The sequence below is a fragment of the Malassezia globosa genome (genome assembly GCF_000181695.2).
Source record: "Malassezia globosa CBS 7966 chromosome Unknown mgl_sf_1.1, whole genome shotgun sequence".
Lineage (NCBI taxonomy): Eukaryota > Fungi > Basidiomycota > Malasseziomycetes > Malasseziales > Malasseziaceae > Malassezia > Malassezia globosa.
Genome location: NW_001849874.1, coordinates 492672 through 514967, shown reverse-complemented (window position 1 = coordinate 514967; position 22296 = coordinate 492672). Strand labels below are relative to the sequence as shown.

General features: G+C 52.2%; 13 protein-coding genes across 13 annotated transcripts; 7 read left to right on the top strand and 6 right to left on the bottom strand.

Moving 5' to 3' along the window:
• Positions 1–170: 170 nt before the first annotated feature.
• On the bottom strand, positions 171–1658 carry MGL_0247 (uncharacterized protein; the record flags this gene model as incomplete). Its single annotated transcript, XM_001732420.1, has 2 exons — positions 171–1564; positions 1598–1658. The coding sequence occupies 2 exons, from the start codon at positions 1656–1658 to the stop codon at positions 171–173; spliced, it is 1455 nt and encodes a 484-aa protein (XP_001732472.1).
• Positions 1659–1928: 270 nt separating this feature from the next.
• Positions 1929–5271, top strand: MGL_0246 (uncharacterized protein; the record flags this gene model as incomplete). Its single annotated transcript, XM_001732419.1, has 4 exons — positions 1929–2344; positions 2420–4338; positions 4414–5034; positions 5087–5271. The coding sequence occupies 4 exons, from the start codon at positions 1929–1931 to the stop codon at positions 5269–5271; spliced, it is 3141 nt and encodes a 1046-aa protein (XP_001732471.1).
• A 699-nt stretch (positions 5272–5970) lies between these two features.
• Positions 5971–6321, top strand: MGL_0245 (uncharacterized protein; the record flags this gene model as incomplete). Its single annotated transcript, XM_001732418.1, has 1 exon — positions 5971–6321. The coding sequence occupies one exon, from the start codon at positions 5971–5973 to the stop codon at positions 6319–6321; it is 351 nt and encodes a 116-aa protein (XP_001732470.1).
• A 279-nt stretch (positions 6322–6600) lies between these two features.
• MGL_0244 (uncharacterized protein) lies at positions 6601–7555 on the top strand (the record flags this gene model as incomplete). The annotated part of the gene is made up of 2 exons (XM_001732417.1): positions 6601–6674; positions 6718–7555. The coding sequence occupies 2 exons, from the start codon at positions 6601–6603 to the stop codon at positions 7553–7555; spliced, it is 912 nt and encodes a 303-aa protein (XP_001732469.1).
• A 698-nt stretch (positions 7556–8253) lies between these two features.
• On the top strand, positions 8254–8925 carry MGL_0243 (uncharacterized protein; the record flags this gene model as incomplete). The annotated part of the gene is made up of 1 exon (XM_001732416.1): positions 8254–8925. The coding sequence occupies one exon, from the start codon at positions 8254–8256 to the stop codon at positions 8923–8925; it is 672 nt and encodes a 223-aa protein (XP_001732468.1).
• A 107-nt stretch (positions 8926–9032) lies between these two features.
• Positions 9033–10490, bottom strand: MGL_0242 (uncharacterized protein; the record flags this gene model as incomplete). The annotated part of the gene is made up of 1 exon (XM_001732415.1): positions 9033–10490. One exon carries the CDS (start codon positions 10488–10490, stop codon positions 9033–9035), a length of 1458 nt encoding a protein of 485 aa, XP_001732467.1.
• A 433-nt stretch (positions 10491–10923) lies between these two features.
• On the bottom strand, positions 10924–12378 carry MGL_0241 (uncharacterized protein; the record flags this gene model as incomplete). Its single annotated transcript, XM_001732414.1, has 1 exon — positions 10924–12378. The coding sequence occupies one exon, from the start codon at positions 12376–12378 to the stop codon at positions 10924–10926; it is 1455 nt and encodes a 484-aa protein (XP_001732466.1).
• A 661-nt stretch (positions 12379–13039) lies between these two features.
• MGL_0240 (uncharacterized protein) lies at positions 13040–14755 on the top strand (the record flags this gene model as incomplete). The annotated part of the gene is made up of 1 exon (XM_001732413.1): positions 13040–14755. The coding sequence occupies one exon, from the start codon at positions 13040–13042 to the stop codon at positions 14753–14755; it is 1716 nt and encodes a 571-aa protein (XP_001732465.1).
• A 19-nt stretch (positions 14756–14774) lies between these two features.
• On the bottom strand, positions 14775–16190 carry MGL_0239 (uncharacterized protein; the record flags this gene model as incomplete). Its single annotated transcript, XM_001732412.1, has 1 exon — positions 14775–16190. The coding sequence occupies one exon, from the start codon at positions 16188–16190 to the stop codon at positions 14775–14777; it is 1416 nt and encodes a 471-aa protein (XP_001732464.1).
• A 222-nt stretch (positions 16191–16412) lies between these two features.
• Positions 16413–17422, bottom strand: MGL_0238 (uncharacterized protein; the record flags this gene model as incomplete). Its single annotated transcript, XM_001732411.1, has 5 exons — positions 16413–16471; positions 16497–16542; positions 16575–16595; positions 16623–16763; positions 16811–17422. 5 exons carry the CDS (start codon positions 17420–17422, stop codon positions 16413–16415), a joined length of 879 nt encoding a protein of 292 aa, XP_001732463.1.
• Positions 17423–17607: 185 nt separating this feature from the next.
• MGL_0237 (uncharacterized protein) lies at positions 17608–18029 on the top strand (the record flags this gene model as incomplete). Its single annotated transcript, XM_001732410.1, has 2 exons — positions 17608–17874; positions 17934–18029. The coding sequence occupies 2 exons, from the start codon at positions 17608–17610 to the stop codon at positions 18027–18029; spliced, it is 363 nt and encodes a 120-aa protein (XP_001732462.1).
• Positions 18030–18219: 190 nt separating this feature from the next.
• MGL_0236 (uncharacterized protein) lies at positions 18220–18771 on the bottom strand (the record flags this gene model as incomplete). Its single annotated transcript, XM_001732409.1, has 1 exon — positions 18220–18771. One exon carries the CDS (start codon positions 18769–18771, stop codon positions 18220–18222), a length of 552 nt encoding a protein of 183 aa, XP_001732461.1.
• Positions 18772–19123: 352 nt separating this feature from the next.
• MGL_0235 (uncharacterized protein) lies at positions 19124–22204 on the top strand (the record flags this gene model as incomplete). The annotated part of the gene is made up of 1 exon (XM_001732408.1): positions 19124–22204. The coding sequence occupies one exon, from the start codon at positions 19124–19126 to the stop codon at positions 22202–22204; it is 3081 nt and encodes a 1026-aa protein (XP_001732460.1).
• Positions 22205–22296: the final 92 nt, after the last annotated feature.

The window sequence follows — 22296 nt, the reverse complement described above, 5'->3', positions numbered from 1 at the left end:
GAAGTACATTCGAAATTGGGCGTGAAATTTGTCCATGTAGGTCCCCAAGGCCTGAACCGAGCTACGTTCAACAGAGGCATTCAAGAATGGATCAAGTCTCGCTGACAGGGAAACTTTGAGTATGCTACCAAATTACTGTTTTTATTTACTTACTTGCAGGTCCCCACGCCCTATTCACGAGGATATGTCATGAGCGACGGGCCAGCAGCTCCGCCGAGGGGCATGGGCATGGGCGGCGCCCAAGGACCAGCCGGAGGTCGCGCCGCCGCTTGCATCATTGCCATGTCAGCTTCGTAGGCTGTCATGCTGTTTGGTTCGTCTTCATCGTCACTAAGCACGTCGCCAAACGCCTGAGTGTGACGGTCGCGTAATCTCTGAGAGATGCGCTCGTCCAAGTCCGAGTCTTCATCCTCGGACAGATCCGGATCTGCACCTGCTGCTGATAATAGCGATGTGCGCGGCGTTTCTTGCATCTGAACGCTAGGTGCAAATGGCATAGATCGTAGGTTGTCAATAATACGGGTCCGAAGTCCATCAAGATACTGCGGTGTATTCAAGTTGTCCATACCTGTTGATGGCACATCCAGTTTGTACTCAGGGCCGAAGTACTGAATGTAGTCATTAAATGGCAGATCCACAGGTAGTTCCTTGCCCAGCAAAAGACCTGTCTCGAACGTCCATGTCCGAGCGACATTCCGTACGGTGTATCCACCACCGCCCACACACATCATGGGTACGCCAAACGACTTGACAAACTCAACACAGTTTGCATGTCCGCGCATACTGAGGTTGAAGCAGCCTAGCTTGTCGCCTGCAAGTGAGTCAGCGCCGCATTGCAAGACAACTGCACCCGGGCGAAACCAGTCCATGATGTGCTGAATCACAGGACGAAAGATCGAGCCAAAAGTGTCAGCGTCAATTCCGTCTCGTAACGGAACATTTACTGCGTATGCCTTGCCTTTTTTCATTCCGATATCTCGCACATCGCCTGTCCCTGGGAAAAAGTCGCCGAACTTGTGAAATGAGCAGGTCATGACACGATCTGTCACGTAGAAGGCTTCCTCAACCCCATCACCATGGTGCACATCGATGTCGATATACAAAACACGTGAATGCGTGCGCAAGAGCTCAAGAATTGCGAGCACAATATCATTTGTGTAGCAAAATCCACTGGCCTCACGTTTCTTAGCATGATGGAGCCCACCTGACCAATTGACCACAATGTCAGCGAGGCCGTCGTTGATTCGGTTTGCACCGGCAATAGAGCCACCGCAGGATATTGTGCAGAATTCAAACAACCCATCAAAGGCAGGACAATCCTCGCCAATCAGGTAGCGTGTCCCATCTCCTGTTAGCTTCGGTGCTGATTCAGGCGTGACGCGACTGAGGAAGTCAATATACTCGTCAGTGTGAAACTTGGTCATCTGTTGCCGCGTAGCACGAGGCGGTCGAAGAATTTCCATGTGCTTATCGAGGCCGTAATTTAGGATTAGGTTGTGCGCCATGCGCATTCGATGCGGTTTCATCGGATGTCCAAACCCGTACGAGAAGTTCCCTACATCATCTGCTGTCAGTCCTCAATCTTATGTTGACGCACTGTCATAGTAATATGCGACTTTCGAGCGCGACGGTCGGAAGTTTGGCGCCGGCTCAACCATCTCGCGCGTGAGTCCGTCGACGACAACTGTGTCTCACAGCACTGACGCGGAGGAGAGTGAGTCGAGGATACTGTTGATGGGAAGTTCGGCCGATATGTGGAGGACCGTGTGTCACTCCCACATTCAACACTTGTATTACCCCAACTCCACGACTGGCGCGCGTGAGACGTTTGATCGGACTGGACCCACTTCGTGGGCCAATCTGCGATGGTGACGTCAAGACGCAGTATCAATGCCGGCAGCGGTGGCAATCTAAATTTACTAGACTCTATGCAAGAGTATTCGGATGCCGAAGGAAGCGATTGGGACGCTAGTGATTCCTCAGCATTTGATGAATACGAGCCGAGTGAAGATGACGCGGAAGACGACGAAAATATAGAAAACAGTACGACTGCTGCTCGTCAAGAGCGAAATGATGAAGAAGAAATTCTTACGGATATTGGACAGGAAGACTTTAGTAGGCTCATTAGCGCATTTCAAGATGAGCCCATAACGCACGAAGAAGAAATACTTAGCCAGCGTGGGAAGGGGAATGCATGGAAGCAATCGATGGAAGCGGATATGGAGTCTTTTCATCATGAGTTAAGGGACGTTAATGGCTACACGAGGAAAAACAAATCCACTCGAATCCGAGAACAGGCTCTGTCGCCTGAAGTCAAAGCACTAATCGCGCAGGCGAACATCTCGTACGTCGAAGCGAATTTGCCAGCAGCAATTCAGCAGCTTGAGGAGGTTATCCGAATTGAGCCAACTGTAAAAAGTGCTTGGTATACTCTTGGAATGTGCTTTGAAGAGCTTGGTGAAGAAGAAAAGTCTATTCAATGCCGGATTGTGGGTGCCCACCTGACATCGAATGCATCAGAGGAATGGAGATCACTTGCGCGCCGAAGTCGGGAGCGTGGGCTTCTGCAACAATCGATTTACTGTCTTCAGCAGGTCATCAAGGCGAATAGATTTGATATTGATGCACTATGGGATCGGGCGATGATGCTGAAAGATTCTGGCCGCCTTCGTGTTGCAGCTGATGCATTTCATGGAATTCTTAAGCTGCGCCCATATGATGCCGAAATTTTGCAAGAACTTATCCCACTTTTAGTATCTCTGGGCGACTATGAAATCGGTGCCGATATTCTCGAGGATATGCGACGTACTAGTATGCGAGGTGCTCAGGACCCCAACATTGACCCAGCCCTGGCTGACATGGAGTCTACGACCGGAGCAAATGTCATTTTTTCGCTGAATGAACTTGTAACGCTTGCTGACTTGCTTCTTCTCTTGAAAAGACCGCTGCAAGTCATCCTGGTCGTCAAGCAGACTATCCGATGGATGCGTGGCCAGATTCGTGAAGACAGGTTAGACGACGCACAAAATGACCTTGAGCTTGATGAAGTTCCTGCTGCAAATGCTGGGGATACTAGTGCCCACCTTCAGGCATATGAATTAGATCGAGAAGTCCGGCTTCGACTTGGCAAGGCCCGTTTTATGCTGCGCGATTTTGAAGAGGGAAAGCGCCATTTCAGCTTGCTTATTGATGAGACGGATCCTATGGAGTTTCCATTGCTATTCCTCGAGATGGCCGACACGTATTTTGAATATCAGCTTTACGCCGAGGCACTCGAAACATATCGCCCTTTGCTTGAAGAAGGCCTTGTAGATGATGTCCAAGTTTGGATTCATATGGGCATGTGCTACCAAAACCTGAATATGCTGGAAGAAGCCGCTCAAGTGTTCGAAATGATCTTGGCCGAGCAGGCCCATCAGTCTGATGTGAAGCTGAGTCTCGCAGAAATTTATGAAGAGCTTGGTGAGCGCAACAAAGCATTAGATCTCGTGAACGAAGTGCTTGCTGCTCGACATGAAAACAAAAATAACGACCATACGCATGAAGCGGCTCCAGGGCCAAATCAACGTCCAATTGAGCCACCTTCGTCCTTGTCATTTTTCAATGAATCAGAGCTACCACCTGGATCGGCTCAAGCCTCGACGCAGCAGCGCGTTTCTCGCTCAGGTATCACGTATGCTGAGCGACAGCGTCTCGAGCAACAGCGTGAAGAAGAGACACGACTTGCATGGATTCAACTGTGTGCACTCGAGCCGGAGGTCTTCGTGGATGGATTCTGGCGACATGACTTTGTCTTCCTGGATGGACTTGACAATGAGCCATCTTCATCCTCGATATCAGGACCCGTTGATGCAGCCACGAAGCAGCGATTTACAGCGACGAGAAAGTGGATCCAGGTGGCTGGTCGCTTGATCGACTCGTTTCGATCCATGTCCCTTTTGTTCCCTAAGGAACGCCATACCAAATACCGAGGTGTTGTACGACCGAGACGCTCACGACAATCGAAAGCATTAGATCTGGATACTCAAGCTGAAGAGCTTCTGAATCGTCTCCGTGATCAAATGGTGGATGAAGCCATGTCTGACGAAGCTGCAGGAACACAAACAAGTACAAATGCTGCTGAGAACTTCGCTCGGGATCATAATGAGCAGGAACAAACGACGTTCCGCACGATTCATTTTGACGATTGGGTCACCCTCTTTATGAAGTACGGAATCGCTCTTGCTAAGGTGGGAAATGAAGATGAGGCTGTTAACGATATGTTTCGTCATGTTATGGTATCGAATACCGTCTGGCCATCAGAAGAGCGTAAGTTATCGCTGCACCTGTGCTGGCTGGGTACGTATAGCCTCCGCGCGTATTCGACGACAGCGTTACTTTCACTAACACACACCGTTCTTACAATATATTTAGCATGCGCATTGTATTCACGCGATTTTGCACGGGCTTTCGAAATTGCGCGTTGGCTTCCCACAACATACCAATTTCATAACGAGCCTTTACGTTTGATCACGTCGTTGGCGAACAGCTTGGGATTTTATGGTGTCGACGCTTTCGTTAGCTCGACCAATACAAAACAATATCAGCGGCGTATGAGGACTCACGAAGCTATAATTATGGGTCGCCCAGCGAAAGTCAATCCACGTACAGGCCGATGGACAATGGTAGGGGTCGACGATGATGACGAGAAAGGCGCGGCTGGCACGGATGAATATAGCAACACGACCAAGGCCCAAGTGCCGCCTACCAAGTCGTCACCAATTGGTGAGATATTTTATGGGTACCTGATGCTGTGTGCAAACAGTTTTCAACCAGCTATGGGTTACCTGTATCGAGCGCTGGCGCTTCAGCAAAACGACCCTTTGCTTTGTCTACTATGCTGTGCTGCGACTCTCGGACGTGCTACGAATCGGCAAGTGGACAATCGAAACCACACAGTCATTCAAGGCATGTCGATGCTTGCAAACTACGCTGAACTGCGCGGACAATCGCTTGAAGTTGATTACAATTTTGGACGCGCCTACCAGCATCTTGGTACGTATATCAACATCATATAAATGCTGGACAAATACTTTTAACGCTGCAGGTCTAGTCCACATCGCAGTGCCTCGATATGAACGCGTACTTCAGAGAGCACAACAAGCATCGTCAGCACCATTGCGTGGGTTCGACATGATACGAGAGACAGCGTTCAATCTTGCCATGATCTACAACCAATCTGGCTCTCCAGACTTGGCGCGCCAGTTATATAGAACTTGGCTCGCAGTGTAAATTTAGATCCACGTAAGCGTGAGCATGAGTGAATGCACGTGACGACCAAGGCGGCCCAGATTGTGCGTGGCTTGGGCTTCCTCCCTCCACGCTCACTCGTCAAACCCAGCTGTGCACGCGTGCGTACGATCTATACGATGAGGTGGCCCGCAGTTACGTGTGTGCTGGCCGTGGTAGCTGCATGCGCACGCGCAGCGCAATCACAGATGTCAGAATACACAGTCATGCACAGAATTATCGAACTGGGACGTGGCACTGTGTCCATGACGCCTTGGCACCCGCGAGCATTGGTCACGATTCCCAACACGTTGGAGGCTGGTCCGCATGCGCAATATAAAGGCATCGATGCGATGCCTAGCTTTCCAGAACAAACTGAACAGAGCATTTATCAAATCAAGGTCGTTCCTGGTGATATGCGCGATTTGTCTTCGAGCGAAAGCTCAGATTTGGTGGACAACGACGAAGGATTTATGACATACACGAAACTGGTGCGTGGATTTAGGGTATGAGTCACTAATTTTGCAGTGTCAAATTCGTGTCTGCAAAGATGGTGACGTACTACCTGATGCTATCAAGCTTCATCTGACCCCTGTCGCTACGGACGAGGGGACACAACTTCGCATTGCCGGCATTGTGTACGCTGTTGAGCAAGAATGGAACTTGGGTCCTGATGCATGTCCGAACTATGCGGAGAAAGATATGCCAGCATTCTATCCAGTTACTTTTGCCACAGAGCTGCGCCTTATGCTCCCGGAGACGATGACTACGACGATCGAATTGCCAAAGCGCAACGAAACGACGACCAACAGTAAGAAGAGCGATGACAAGAAGACCAAAGAGGCTCCGAAGAACCTTGTCGAGTTTCTGCAGCGCTACTGGATTTACCTGTTGCCGTTGCTGGTTTTGTTCGTAATGCCGGCTGCTGAGCCGGCGCCTGAGCCTGAAAAAGACAACGGATCAGCTGCACATGTTCAGCAAGGACGCGTGAAGGCCGGTCCCGCTGCTGGTGGTGGAAAAGGCTCTAGAAATCATGGAAAAGCACCTAAATAGTTTGAAGTAAATCCAGTCGTACATTCAATACTGCACGAATGAGCATGCTTCATCGCCGCATCTCGGGTCAGCATGACCGAGATTCTCACCATCTCGAACTTTTCGCGACAGACCTCCACATTCGTTTGGGCACTACGAAACACGATTTCATATTTTGACATGACAGAATCCAAGGTTTAAGAACTTCCATCAACATCGCAGCTTTTGTACGGCACCGGGACGACGGAAATTACCCATTGCCTGTGCTGCCGCACTTGAGAGTAGAACCAAATATCAATCATGAGCAGGCCAGAGCATCAGGCGCCACCTGAAATCTACTACGGAGACACAGAAGCACGCAAATACACCGCCAAGTATGTATCGTGGGGTGCGGCGCAAAAGGGTTAACATCATTAGCACACGAAACCAGGAGATCCAGGCAGAAATGACATTGCGCGCTATCGAACTACTTGCTCTTCCTCCACACCGACATCCAGCTCTTGTACTCGATATTGGATGCGGCTCAGGCCTGTCAGGCGAAATATTAACTGAACTGGGGCATGAATGGGTCGGATTCGATATCAGTCCGAGCATGCTGAGTGTCGGCCTCGAAAGAGATGTAGAAGGAGATATGATCTTGGCCGATGCTGGACATGGATGCATGTTTCGCGCAGGTAGTTTCGATGGGGCTATCAGTATCTCGGTGCTTCAGTGGCTCTGCAATGCAGACACGAGTTACAACTCTCCCGCAGCTCGTCTCAGCACGTTCTTCTCTACGCTTTACGCTTCTCTTTCTCGCGGTGCGCGATGCGTCTTTCAGTTCTATCCAGAAAGCGATGATCAAGTCACATTCATCATGTCGCAAGCCACGCGGGCAGGATTTGGTGGCGGTCTCGTCGTTGACTACCCCAACTCTGTCAAGGCCAAGAAGATTTACTTGGTTCTGTGGGTCGGCGGTGAAATGCTCGTGGGTCCTAATGGTGAAGGTCAAGGTGTGAAGCAACGGCTTCCTGATGCTCTGGACTTTGACGAGAACGACTCCACCGTACGTCATGAAACCCGCAAGATGCAGGATGTTAGAAAAGACCGACATCGTAAAAACAAGAAGATTGAGTCATCTAAAGCATACATTCAACGTAAAAAGGATCTCAATCGCTCACGTGGAAAGTCTGTACGTGCTCCCTGCCTGATTACTGACCTTAAGGATGTGCCAAATGACTCCAAGTATTCAGGCCGTCGGCGTCGGCACAAGTAGTCTTTTTTTTTTTTTTCTCGCTTCATTTGTTCGCACATTGCTTTCGTGTAGGATCGACTTCGACTCCCCGTCACCTTGTACACTATATATGCATAGAATTAGGTTTCGGCCCAAGAGGCGCGGAGGCATGGCGCCTGTGGAGGTTTCTACGACTCTGTCTCTCACGTCGTCATGCGGCACGGACCGCCAGTGGTCGATGAGACGCCGGTGTTTGCTGAACTGCTCAACGCACAGGTGCCAGATGTGCAGCTGACCCCAAAAAGGATAGATCCCGTTGCAAAAAAGCAGCTAGATGCTGCAGCAACATGGACGCACGAGGCGTACGCGATAGTACGTGTCTCTAGATGCATCCGCTCACACACTCACGCATATGCTTAGAAGCGTCACATTGCTTCGCTGTACACATTTCTAGGCCTAATTCGTCGTGCATACTTGGATCTATCTGCGAAGGGAAGAAGATGCGCTATAAATCACCAAGAAGATCGCGACCAGCCACAGCATCAACAACAACAGCAAGATGCGTTTTCTCGGTGGCTCGGTGTGACGGCGCTAACGGAGTCGGAAAGAGACGAAGTTGACTTCCAGGTTAAGCTTGTAATTAAGCAATGCCTTGCTCGGGTTCAGGAGCTAGAGCGCGGAGAAAAGTGTACGTTCTAGTCTGGTCTTACACGTGTGATGTTGCAGTGCGTTCTCAAGCCATGTCGCGTGCATTCGAGAAAGTAGGTGCTACGGGCCTTGGACGGCTAGGCCTGTTTCAAAGCCGTGCGATGATTCAACAGAGGGAAGCCTCAAATTTGTTAGGAGTGCATCACATGGCCGTGACGCAGTACCTGTCTGAGCAGCTAGCACGAGCCTCATCGATCCAAGCATCACTCCAACAGAAGCGCGTTGACATGCAGCGCCAGAGGTATGAAAAACTGTCTGATAATACACCACAATCCATATCAACACAAACAGGGTCAGCGTTACCGGCGGAAGCGCTCCAAGGAAGTATTGGTGCGATGGGACAGCAAGGTGTGGACGTGGTTGATCAACTGAGCACTGAGCAGCGGCAAGTCTTTGAAGAAGAAGCCTCAGCTCTTGTCCAATCATTGCAAGCTGATCTTGCAGCTGTCCAGCATGCGGAGCAGCAGTTGCAGGACATTTCCTCTCTCCAGACCAAGATCGTACAACATTTGGAGGAACAGAATGAACACGTCGATACACTTCTCTCCGACGCTGGCACACACGGAGAGCAGGTCACGCGGGGCAATCAGCAGTTGCGCCGAGCAAAAGAGCGCAATCGACAGGCAAATCGTTTATTGTCGCTGTTCTTTGTTCTTAGTGGGCTACTTCTCTTACTTATGCACTGTGCGTCACCGCAGGACTAGGAAGCATGACATGTGACTAACCGACCGCAGACATCGACTAACACATGATTGCTACGTTGGGGGTAGGGAGAGGAAGAGTAAAGACCAGAAACACGTGGGTATATGCATTATTCATGAAGCTCTTTGGTCGTGCCATTCTTCGGCAGGCGGAGATAGATGTCGGTTCCATAGCCATCCATCGCGCGGAACTCGAGCTTCCCGCCGAACAGTTCTGCATATAGTTTCACGATAGGCAGGCCAGAGCGCGAGTCCATATTGAGCACCGAAAGACGCATGAGACCATCGCCTCCAGGGTACGAAGACGTCGGATCAGGTGTCTCTGCGCCGTCAGCATGTAGTTGGCTGTGGTCGAGAGTGGCGGTGGTATCGAGTTGAATGTTCATTCGTTCAAGCTCTTTGCCAAGGTTATGGAAAGACCAAAGCAAGGTGTCTTCTGCCTCATTGACGGGTGGCAAAGATGATATGCCAGGCAAGAGCGAAGGTCCTCGAGCGCGAGTCACGTTCGTTGGAAACCGTGGTTTGCTGTCTGCCTCCGTCGACTGCACAGAACGCAAGCCACCGCCAAGATCGGAAATACGAATGATTACCTCATCTTTCGATGCGCTGTCGACGATGAGGATCCGAATCGGAGGTACCTGCCCTGTCTTTGTATGGTGATTCATAGTCGCTTGCATCGACACTTTACATAGTTCAAGCACGATAAACTCCAAGTGTGCCGGCAAATAGGCGATCTGCGCTTGGAGATCGCCGAAAATCTCAACAGAGGGCATGCGCGCATCTGACTCATCCCAGCCATACGTGCGTGCTAAGCTCGATTTAGCAAACTCAAAGCTCTGTTGGACTGAGCGTGCAACAAGGATTTGCGTATCGATCATGCCAACGACGTTGGGCGTACGTTTCGCCTCAGGAGCGACCTGCATGAGTGAAAGTGCAATATGCTGCTTCGCCAGCACTTCCCGCGAGATTTGCGAGCGCAACATGCGGGCCAAAAATAGATTCACCGCCTCAGGCTCCATGTAATATATACACTCACGGCAGATGCCCGCGGTGAGATCAAGTTTACTCTTACGCTCGGAGAGCAAGTGCGTCACAACATCAATGAGGTGCTGATTCTGCTCATCCGATTCAATCTTGCTCATTCGGCGTAAAGTCTCGAATGTACGCCAGTAAAATTGGTAGATTGAGTCTAGTTGCTCGTTGGACATGGCGACGAACGGAATCGTTTGCATGTCACGCAGGCGGTGCGCAATGCGGATCGTCAGCTCTCTGCGGAGATAGTCTGCACTTTGCATCAGCAGAGTTCGATTTCTCCGCGCTGATCTACCAAACATGATCAGTTGCTGTAATGTCGTACGATGGGCTGGATGATTGGCCCACTCATTGATCATGCTGTTCCGGTAGAAGAAGCGGCCAAGAGCCGCGGCATCTTGGTCGCTCGCAGAGGCAGTAGATGGTGCAGGAATGGAAAGACTACTTGCGGTGCTTGAACGTGTCATTGTAAAAAGTCTGTGAGTTGCATGGACGCCCTGGGCTTGTCCCAGCGCTTGTTTTTTTATCAGCATCATGGTCTGGCCCGTTTTGTGTCAGAAGATGACATCCTCCACGCCTGTATCCCAACTTAAGAGCAAGCCCTCCTCTGGGCTGTGGGGGTACATTGCCACTAGATAGCCGCCTCCACCCTGGAAAGAAAGTCCAGCTAGACCGCCCACTCCGATCCAGACGATGACAAAAGTGGAAGGCTTGGAACAATGTTGAGCCGCGATACGTAAAAGCAGTGTCGTCGAGCTATTATCAGCAGAGAAGTAACTACAAGACCATAGTCGCAAGACCTAGATACATACATTTGCTCAATGAAAATTTATTCGCTGTCTTGTTCACGAGCTACATTGAGAGGCGGGAAAAATCAACCAAAAAAGCCAGGTATATATGATCGAAATGTCTACGTATTATCACCGAACAGAATGGTATCAACAATTTACGAGCCCGTATGTGCACTTCTTACGAAGTTGTGCCAGAACTAGTATGATTCGCTGCTTCATCACGCTCAGCATGGAGCCGTGACATGAGTCGCTTTTCACGTTTCCGCTTGGCCTCCTGATCCAAAGAAGTTCGCACCGGGGACTGAGAGTGCGGAGATGCGCCATATATCCGTGCATATCGTTGTCTCATAAGCGGTACGGCCCGTGCTGGCGAGGCTGTGCGTCTAGCTGGAGAAGCAGAGGCGCGTGAAAGACGCAAGCGACGTGACATGTCGGCCTGGTCACCAAGCAAGGACGATGAAAACGAAGCGCTGTCATCTGCACTTGCATCACCCATTGAGACATTCGACATCGAATCGTCACCGCCAGAGAGTGACGAGCGACTTGAGCGCGTCAAGTCGCTAAACAGCAAGTCATTCGCACCTCGACGACGCGCCTGACCTCGTGAACGGCGAGCAACTATACTAGCCATGCTGTCTTCGACGTCGTCACTGCGAAAGCTTGGCGGAGACGAAGAAGTTGACACTGACCCTTTAGCATGCGATAATTCATGCTGCCAGCTGAGTTGTTTCTTGCGCTTCGCCTCTTCATATTCATCATGAGAAAGAAACCTTTCGATTTGCATCGGCACACGAGCCCGTGCATCTGGATGCACAGTATCACGAGGCATCGCATATTTGGGTTTCATTTCGATTAGCATGACAGCTCGTCGGGGTATACCGTCATCGCCAATGCGCCATCTCAGACCATTTGCATCTGTCCATTCATCGCCAGGACCATGATCATCTGATGTGTCAGCGGGACGCTTAAGCGCAGATGACGAGCGCTTGTTGAAACCTGCGGGAGGTGCCATGACCTCGTCGCTCTCGCTCACATCGACCTCATCGCGATTGTCCAGGTCGTCCTCCTCCATACTACTGGAGCTGAGTGAGGCTGACCCGCTCGACATTTCTTCCTCCTTCATGTCTTCACGCAGATCACTTTCTTCATCGTAGGAGGTCGTCGAAGTATCCGCGACATCGTCTTCATCCATAGCCTCGAGATCACCTTCATCGTCGTCAGAGACAACCACACTCTGATGGTTCTCGGGGCGGCACGGTCCTTCCAGCGACATTTTTCGGCGAACACGTCGAGAAGAAACCGGTCGCGCCTGATCATGATCGCCTGCATCTGTGATCTCATCGGCATCGCGTTTGCGTGGCTTGAGTGTACTCGAGACGTGTGATGAGCTTGTTGTTCGACTGGGGACAGTAGGTCCATAGAAAGTCTCGGGTTCGGGCCACACCCGACGATGTGGCTTTGATTGATGCAAATGACGAGTAACAGATGGTATGGAAGATACTGCAACAGGCTCTGGAACAGGAATCGGACGAAATGTCGCTGGTGACGACGGGTTCTCACGATGTCGAGCATTTTGCGCAGTAAGGGCCGTTGGTCGGAATACATCGTCAGATTCACGCAATCGTTGCTCCATGGCAGCTCGGCGACGAGCGGCAGCATCAGCCGCGGCGACAGCTAAGGGGCGATGGTCTGTGTCCGGGATACCGGCCTTGCGTCGCTGATCCAAGACAAACTGTCGTGTTCGTGAATACACTGACCATCTGCGATACAGTATGCATGCCCAGTATACAATTAGTACGCATAACAAGGTCTGGAAAATTGACCCCATTGAGCTTGCGTCTTGAGACAGGAGGTACGCTTATTTTACTTCTTCAATGTCCGAGGGTCCTCAAAGTAATTGCCCCCCCCACCCGATTGAATGAGCGAAACACTGTAGCAGGCCACGCTAGACAGTGTTGCGTTACCCACGTGTCAATGTAGGGCTTAGCAATTAGGCTTTGTTGTGGGCGGCAAATTCTCTCGCCCCGACGACTGACGAATCCACACATCAGCTCTCTCTTCTCCCCCAGCATTTGCAGTTGAATACACGAAAAAAAAAATTCGAATTTTCTCGCTCAAGAACGCGGGGTGATTGGATACACCCGCGAAATTGAAGCCCTCTTGACCCTGACAGGGGATCTTTCCATTGATTCACTTTTCCTGGGATTTGTCCACACTTCTAGGACCGGCCCCCTTTTTTTTTATTTCCTAGTCCCTTTGCTTTCCACACAAGTCGCTTGCGTGCTGCTGTTGCTATGCTGGCTGGGGACATACCAACACCTGCCTCGTTACTGATGGGCCGGGCAGTGCCAGCAACAGTGGCTAGTGCAACAGCTATTCCAACCTTGCTTAACCATTCCCATGAGCCAACGTTTTCTTACACACCTGAGAAGTCCATGCAGGATTTGGCAAGCGAGCCGACGTCGATTGCTCCCTTAGCTAGTGATCGTCTGCTCCATGCCCAGACGGAGGATATTACCGCACAAAAAATGGCATCTGGGCAGTCGTTTCCGCTGTACGAAGGCCTCCCTGAGCGTTACGAGCTTGTCGCAATGCTAGGAAATGGCACATTTTCTACTGTATACAGAGCATATGACCGGAAAACGAATACCCCTGTGGCTATCAAAGTCGTGCGCGTAGGCGACAAGGAACAAAACCGAGCGTTAAATCCCAATATTCGCGAGCATGACCGGTCAACAGAGCGCGCATCCATCCTGCAAGAAGTGCAGATTATGCGCCGATTGCGGCACGAAAACATTGTTCAGCTGCTTGACTTTATTGATGCGGATGAATATTGCTATTTGGTAATGGAAATCGTTAATGGGGGCGAATTGTTTGATCAGATCATCAAGCTAACGTACATGAGCGAGCCGCTCGCGCGGCATGTGATTTGTCAAGTGGCGGAAGGCATTCGGTTCATGCACAACGAATGCGGCATAGTACATCGTGACATCAAGCCAGAGAATCTTCTTTTTGAGCATATCGACACGGAGCCATCCGAGTCGTTCCAGCGCAAGCCATACGATGAGGAGACCAAGATTGACGAAGGCAAGTTCGTTCCTGGGGTAGGCGGAGGCGAAATTGGCCGCGTCAAAATAGCCGACTTTGGCCTTAGCAAGATTGTGTGGGAACATTCGACCAAGACGCCGTGTGGTACGGTAGGCTACGCGGCACCTGAGATCGTACGCAACGAACAGTATTCGCTTAGTGTAGACATGTGGGCATTGGGCTGTGTATTATACACGCTGCTTTGTGGCTTTCCTCCCTTTTATGATGAGTCGATAAAAGATCTCTCAGAGAAGGTGTCGAATGGACACTATGCATTCCTAAGCCCTTGGTGGGACGACATTAGCGATGGAGCGAAGGATCTAGTTGCGAAACTGTTATGTGTGGATGTGGACGCCCGAATGACCATCAGCGAGTTCTTTGAGCACCCGTGGGTCAAGAGTGGCTCGGAGTCCACGAATGGCGCAAGTGCACTGGTTCAGCAACAGACGCGCAAGCGGATGTGGCCATTATCAAATATGGAATCCGTCGACTCGCCCCTCCTTGCGTCGTTGCATGGCAATGACGGGTACCAAGAAGGCGTAAGCACGCCTGTCAGCAAGAACCATCTGCGCGAGGCCTTTGATGTGTCGTTTGCTGTTCATCGGATTGAGGAAGAAATGCGCCAGTCGAAACGGTATCGATCGCTGCAGCCACCCACAGGCACAGGCGTGAATTCGACTGCGCATGATGTGGCATCAGCGGATGCCCGGTATGGAAGTTTGGCTGCCAAAATTATCCTTGATAAGCACAACTCACATGCGAAACAAAAGGCCCCCTCCTTCCCTACTGCGCCTTCGAATCAAGACGATTTCCGACTTTCCATGGACGGTGCAACCATTCTTCAGCGACGCAAGCACATGCGCAAACCTCCCAACTCTGAATTCGAGAAGCCGGACCACATGCCGGTCTGCTTAGGAGCTTAGCTTTCATTTTATTGTACATCTACATAGGAATATGAATGGGTCTAACGGCATCAGCACGAGCGAAGAGTGTCGCACTAGCTGCCTTGCGCAGCCGGTTCATGATGGCGAGGCCGACGCCGCTCTCATCCACCACATCAGTAATAATGGCATCACACGCGCCTGGCTTGCCATCACACCATGGAACACAAGCATCAAGTGTCCGAAGGCCATCAAAGAGGCGCTGCGCAGCGGCGGAAGGTGTGTCTCGGCGCCCCAGGGAGTAAAGACATAGCTTCATGCCATTTACATGGACCACAGGCGACAGGCGTGACTCGGCCTTGTCAGTGAATGACGACGACGAAGCGTGCGTCGCATCGGCTGCCCAGCGAGTCAAAGCTGAATCGGGCAGACTAAGAATGAGTGGCGAGTCATGTGCACATAGCAAGCCGATGCGTGCCTCCTGCTCAGCTTGGGCTCGAGACGCTGCCACATCGCGAAGCAATTCGTGCACGGTGGGATGCTCACCGTCGTCGATACGCACTAATAGGACACGTGCTTCGGGAGAGTAGTGGCGATACTTCATTCCTGGAGTTGTAGGTGCAGCTTCTTGCTGCGCACTCCTCGCAAGATCTCGGCCGTACACACGCAGCGATAGCGAAGAAAGACCTGCTTGCTCAAGGGCCTGAGCGATTTGTTCAACAGAAATACCGCCTGGGCGGAGCACACGCACTTCACCAGGTGTCGTCGTCGCATCCACGACCGTGCTTTCCAACCCAATACTGCACTCACCACCATCTACAATGTAAGAAAGTACATGCCGGGGGCCCAAGTCGGTGAAGACATGGCCGGCTGTTGTGGGAGAAGGGCGCCCTGACGCGTTGGCTGATGGCGCGGCTACGGGCACCCCAGCAAGAGAGATGAGCGCACGGGCAATAGGATGCGATGGCATACGAAGACCGACAGTAGATTGTCCACATGTCACTGTCGATGGGATCCGCGGAAGGCCTTGGTCGTCAAGGCCTACAGGAAAAAGTAGCGTCAAAGGGCCTGGCCAAAACGCCTTCATAAGCGCCTCACATGCCGCATTGTATGGATATTTGCTGGGAAGCAGCTTCGATAACATTCGTCGGTCGCTGACATGCACGATCAAGGGGTTGTCGGCGGGTCGATTTTTAGCATGGTAAATTCGCTCAGCTGCGTCGGTGCGCAGAGCACACGCACCCAGTCCGTACACAGTCTCTGTGGGAAAAGCAACTAGTTGTCCAGACCGAAGATGGCTGGCAGCTTTTTCCAAACTTGAGCGGGTGACATCAGATGTAAAGGAAACAGCAAGCGATTCGTACGGCTCCTGAGACGAAGCAGCAGTAGCGTCCGCGAATACTAGACCAAAATCGGTCGGCTTGGACGCATGCCACGTATGAGCTACAGGGAGTACCTGTGTTTCGATATGCGACATGGTACGGTACGCCTGACGGAGGAGTTCTTGCCACACACGTCGCATACACCGAGACCTGATGTGGCCTCTGCTACGAAAGATGTGCGTGCGTTTTGCACAGAACTTGGTCGGTTTCGACTGGAAGAGTGGCCGTCCCACGAGTTTGTGGAGGTGGATGCGAATAAACTACAGGAAAATTTGTCGCAAATAAATAGGCGCGTCGAGAATGGGCATGAGCGCGTGTCATACATCTTTGATGCCATAGGAACCATATTCTTTGGTTGGGTCATACACCTCCCAGCCTACCATGAGTAACCATGTACGTACGATTAGCAGGAAATATGTCACGATGTTTTTCGTACCAATCGCGTTTCTAGAGTGAGTGAATCAGTTCTAAACACGTACGACGACTTTGCCCGCGTGCGACTTTTCAAGTTAGTCTTTTCGACGTACCTCATCCTTCTCGCGAGATGCATCATTGCGGAGGCGCACATCTTCATGCACATCGAAATGAAATAGAGGACCTGATTTTCCGCGAGCTCTTGTCACCAAAAGGTCATAAAATGTGTAATGGTGTGGAATGATAATATCCTCCTGCTATTAGGATGCGCGTTGTCCTCCGAACAAGAAAGCCAACGCACCTTGATATACATGAGACGCTCGGAAGTAACGCTGCGTAGCTCTGGAACTTGTTTCCTGCACAACTCCAGAAACGAAAAAATCGTTGTACCTTTCTGGCACGTCACATGGCGCCTGTGACCACGACCGTCCCAATAGGAATAGACAACTTCAATTTCCTCTGCTTTGATCTTGTCTTGTTCAGCATGCCAAACGTTTTTGATTTTCTCTCGCATTTGATGTTCACTTGCTTCCCGCTCTCTGTCGGGTAAGAAAGATGTATCTACATGAGGGTTTTTCAGTGGCTTTTCGTGCATTGCCCGCTTTATCATAGGTTTCTCGTCATGAGGCCCCTGCTCCTCAAAATCGAATGAAAGTCTATTGAAGGCTCTTTTACGCTTGATAGTTTTATTTGTCTTATTTTTCGCCTTGTTATTAGCCACGTTGCAGTTCGTTCGTTCATTGTCCTGTTCCGCCGTGCCGGTTGACTCGCGTCGCTGCTGCTGTAACTTGTCAGGTTGCACGAGGCCCGCGGGACGAAGCTCAGAGCTGTGGTCGACCGATTCCCGACGAGCAACGAAACGACTAGGCCCGACCTTGTCAGCATTCGTAAGACATGTATTTTCCGCCGACATGTAAAGAAGCGGAAGCCTGAAGACGCACTTGAACAGGCTAGGCAGATGCAATTCAGTGAGACCGTACCTTCGAACTACAAACGCTATGTGGAGAACGCCACATCACACAAGTTTGCAGCAGAGCCTAGATCGGCCGACAATAAAAACTTGAGACAGGATTTCTTGAACACCTCGCTTGGACCATCATGTCAAGTACAGGCGCACCCACACGGAGCAATCGGCAGCAATGCTGGGACTCGCGCGATGCATATTATGCCTGTCTTACGAAGCATTCGATCCAAGTTCCCCCCGGCACTGACATGACAGGCACGAAAGGCCCCCTTGGTTCTGGCGCGTTTGCTGAGCCTCGAAGATCGGAAGATGAGCGTATGCGAATCACAATGGCAGAGCGTGATGCTGATCCTTGTGCTGAGCTGCGAAACGTGTACGAGGGTAGCTGTGCGCAGAGTTGGGTATGTGAAAAAAAATAAAACACAAGTCTTGGAGACTGGTCCCACGCTAACACACTAAGATTGAATACTTCAACAAGCGACGCGTGCTAGAAGAGCGCCAGAAAGCCTTCTACGCCATGGCTGAAGCTAATGCAGCAAAGCGCCAAGCTATGTGAGAAGATCGCATTTGGATGGTAACTATACAAGTCTTGGCTGACGGAAGGGATCCAGGCCATGCAAGAGAGACTCTCGAAGATCTCGTAGTGCCCCGGTTGTTCCACCAGCGGCCGCGCCCAGGAGCAACATGCGCGGAATGGTAGGTGTCGATATTCGATCTGTATAGATATTAGTCTGATTCGTGCATGGTCACGACGTACATGAAATAGCTCCGACTAGGCCTGTTAAAAAGCCGGCCAATGCCCCATCTGACCAATGACCCAGTTTTTGCAGGACCCGTGACTCGAACGAATTCGCGAACGATCCATCGCTGCGCGCTGCCAAATAAGAACGTGCATCCTCAGCAAGAACGTCCAGCAAGGACCAGCCAGCAACCCAGCCGGCTAAGCGAAGACTCGTGCTTCCTCCATGGCGAAATCCACCCAGAATCATGCGGTAATACTTGGTTTTGTTGTAAAAGTACCAACCTTGTACCGTCGTAGGACGCTTGTGTGCATTTTCAGCCAAATATACAAGGGCTGTGTGTCGCGCACCATTCATCATACCAGACGCAAAGCCAAGACTCATCGCGGAAACAACAAGAAGCGTGCTGAATGGTACAATGATGCGATTCTGCGTAGGATCTGGCTCCTCGTCAGGTACATCAAGAGACCTTTGGAACTGGTCATCATTCCCTGCAATGTTTCCTGCACCGGAGGGTTCAGCCACCTGAGGCGATGACTTCGTAGTCCACCACCCCATTTCGAATGTTCTTGCGCCCGTTCGCAGGGGCCGAATACGGCACGTGTGGCAAACCGAACGACGGTAGCGAGGCTGGCCGCACCGAGTAGCTCTATGAGAGGGATGGGAGGTATGAGGCCTTCGACAAAGCCAGACGCATAGGTGGAGGCTCTCGTGTGTGGAGACCGACGCGGCGATTAGGATCGATGTCAAGTACCACGTGATTTACATGTGCCGCACGACACTTGGCGCCGAAAGCACAAAGGGCGACGACTACTGACTGGTGAACAAATTGTCTCGCCGCGTAAGCCAACCGGAATCACAGACCATCTCGACAATTCGGGTTATTCCCCCACCTGACCATTGACCAACCATGACGCATCCACCTGCGTCAGGTACTTCTTCAGAAAAGAATCTTGATTACTGGTCGCAGCAGCTCCGCAACCTACCGCGACTTGCGCTGCCCTTAGACTACCCGCGTCCAGCGACCACAAGAGTCGTTCATGCCTTGAAATCGTGTGTGCTGCCCCCCGCCACATGCCGCGCACTTGCGCGCCTATCGCTGTACGAGGACGAAAATGAGGTGCCATCGCGGTTTTCGGAGACAATGGAGGAGGAAGAACAGCCGCGGGCATGTCATTTTCTGCTTGCTGCACTCGTTGTTCTCATCCACAGGTACACAGGCGACACAGACATTGTGGTCGCGAGCAACCACCCTGACACAGGCGAGGCGCTTATCTTGCGAATTCGAGTTGAGCCGGGCGACGCGTTCTTGCAGGTTGCCAAGTGTGTGCAAGCTGTGGAAGCAGAGGCCATTCGACACCTTGCGCCATACGACGATATTGCAAGGCGGCTTGAGTCAGACCGTGTTGCCACGGAGGGCCCTGCTCCTTCGGGTACGAGTCATGCGCCTTTCCGCGTGCGCTTTTTTGATGAGACGGCTTCGATGCAGTGGTTCATGCAACGCACAAACGCAACGACAGATTTGTCGATGTTTGTCACGCCACCTGAAGCGAGTGTTGACGCTGAAGTGGGGCCTGCGCACACCACAGCCGCGCAAAGTTCCGTCAAGCCGTCGAGAGATGGCGTGTCAGCGTTCAGAGCACCGGCCCATGCGCCGGTGGCTGTCCATATCTCGTACAATGCGCTGCTGTTCTCTGCGCACCGTATCGAAAGCATTCTGAGCCAGTTCGACCAGCTTATCTGCTCAGCAGCGAAACATCCTATGACGCCGGTGGGCCAGATTCTTATCCGCACAAAGGCCGAGTCGCACATGCTACCTGACCCGCGCAAAGACCTCGATTGGTGTGGCTACCGAGGAAGCATCACAAGCTACTTGGAGCGCCACGCTCAGACATTCCCGGAGCGACGTTGCTTGGTTGAGAGTGTGATGAGCGCTGCCCCAGATGGAAAGCTTCCTGCACCAGCGTCACAAGTGCGAACAGTCAGCTATGGTGAACTGGATCGCGCAAGCAATGTTGTTGCGCACCATCTGCTTCACTCGGGCGTGCAACGCGGCGAAGTTGTGACAGTGTATGCGCATCGCGGGGTCGACTTGGTCGTGGCAGTGTTGGGTGTATTGAAGGCTGGCGCCACATTCAGTGTGATTGATCCGACGTACCCATCGAGTCGCCAAAACATCTACCTGCAAGTGGCGAAACCCCGCGCGCTGATTGTGCTGGCGAAAGCAGGCTCGATTCATCAGCAGGTGCGTGCATGTATCCAAGAGGAGCTCGAGTTGCGTACGGAAATCCCGGCTCTCGAGCTGGGAGCTGATGGTGTATTGCGCGGTGGCAACGTTGGCGCTGGCGATGTGCTAAAGGAGGCTCAAGCATTCGCAGGACAACCGACACGCGTCGTGCTTGGTCCTGACAGCATTGCAACACTGTCGTTCACGTCTGGATCGACGGGAATTCCCAAAGGTGTCCAGNGCCGGCATTACAGCTTGACGCACTTTTTCCCGTGGATGGGTGAGCGGTTTGAGCTTGGAGAAAACGATCGCTTTACGATGCTTAGCGGCATTGCGCATGATCCCATTCAACGCGATATATTTACGCCCATTTTCTTTGGTGCTGAGCTGCACATTCCGACGTCGGAGGACATTGGCACTCCCGGCCGGCTGGCATCGTGGATGGCGTCGTCAGGGGCGACTGTGACGCATCTGACGCCGGCTATGGGCCAGCTGTTGTCCGCACAGGCCACGACCCCGATCCCAACACTGCGGAATGCCTTTTTCGTTGGGGATATCTTGACGAAACGCGATTGTACTCGGCTCCAGTCTCTCGCCCAGAACGTGCGCATCATCAACATGTATGGCACGACTGAGACGCAGCGTGCCGTGTCGTACTTTGCCATTCCCCCTGCGAGTGTGGAGCCTGCATTTTTGCAGACACAGAAGGACATTATGCCAGCCGGGCAGGGCATGATCGATGTGCAGCTATTGGTTGTGAACCGGAATGCCCGGCAGGAGACATGTGCAGTGGGAGAGGTGGGCGAGATTTACGTCCGCTCCGGTGGCCTGTCGGAGGGATATCTCGGACCACCTGAGGTGACAGCAGAAAAGTTCCTCTTCAATTGGCTCGCGCCTGATCTCGAGATAGCCGATACCCTGCAAGGCACGTGCGAAGGCCAATTCTGGAAGGGACCACGCGATCGAATGTACCGCACGGGCGACTTGGGTCGCTACCTGCCAGACGGCACAGTCGAGTGTACGGGGCGAGCCGACGACCAGATCAAGATCCGTGGCTTCCGTATCGAGCTGGGCGAAATCGATACGCACCTGTCCCGGCATCCGCGTGTCCGAGAAAATGTGACACTAGTGCGGCGTGACAAGGACGAGGAGAAGGTGCTGGTGTCGTACTTTGTGCCGACGGACGATGTCCAATCAGAGTCAGAGGCCGTGCAGGACGTGAAGGAAGCTGACATTCCTGACGGCCCCGGCCGCGACTCGCTTTGGCGCATCCGGCAGTACAACCGGCTCATTAAGGATATTCGCGATTATCTCAAAGGAAAGCTGCCGTCGTATTCCGTCCCCACCCTCTTTGTGCCGATGACCAGAATGCCTCTGAATCCAAACGGTAAGATCGACAAGCCGGCGCTGCCATTCCCCGATACGGTGCTGGCCCAGCGCATGGCGCAAGTCTCTAGTGTGCAGAGTGAGAGTCGCGAGCGCTCTCACACCGAGCGAGCCATCGCCGACGTCTGGAGGCAGCTGCTCCCTGGCGTTGCTGAGCCTGTGCCCCTTGACGAGTCCTTCTTCGACTTGGGCGGGCACTCGATCCTTGCCACGCGTCTCGTGTTCCAACTGCGGCAGAAGTTGGGTATTCATGTACCGCTTGGCCTCGTGTTTGACGCGCCAACCATCGCTCAGCTTGCTTCGGCACTGGACCAGCTTCGCTCCCACGAGTCGGATCTGGCCATGACGCCTGCAGGAGGTGCCACACCAGGGCCATAGGCAGTGCGTCGGCTCGCGGTACAGAAACGGCTGCTACTTCAACAGGCACATCGGCGGATGTGCCCTACGCCCGCGACGCGCAGGAGCTCGAA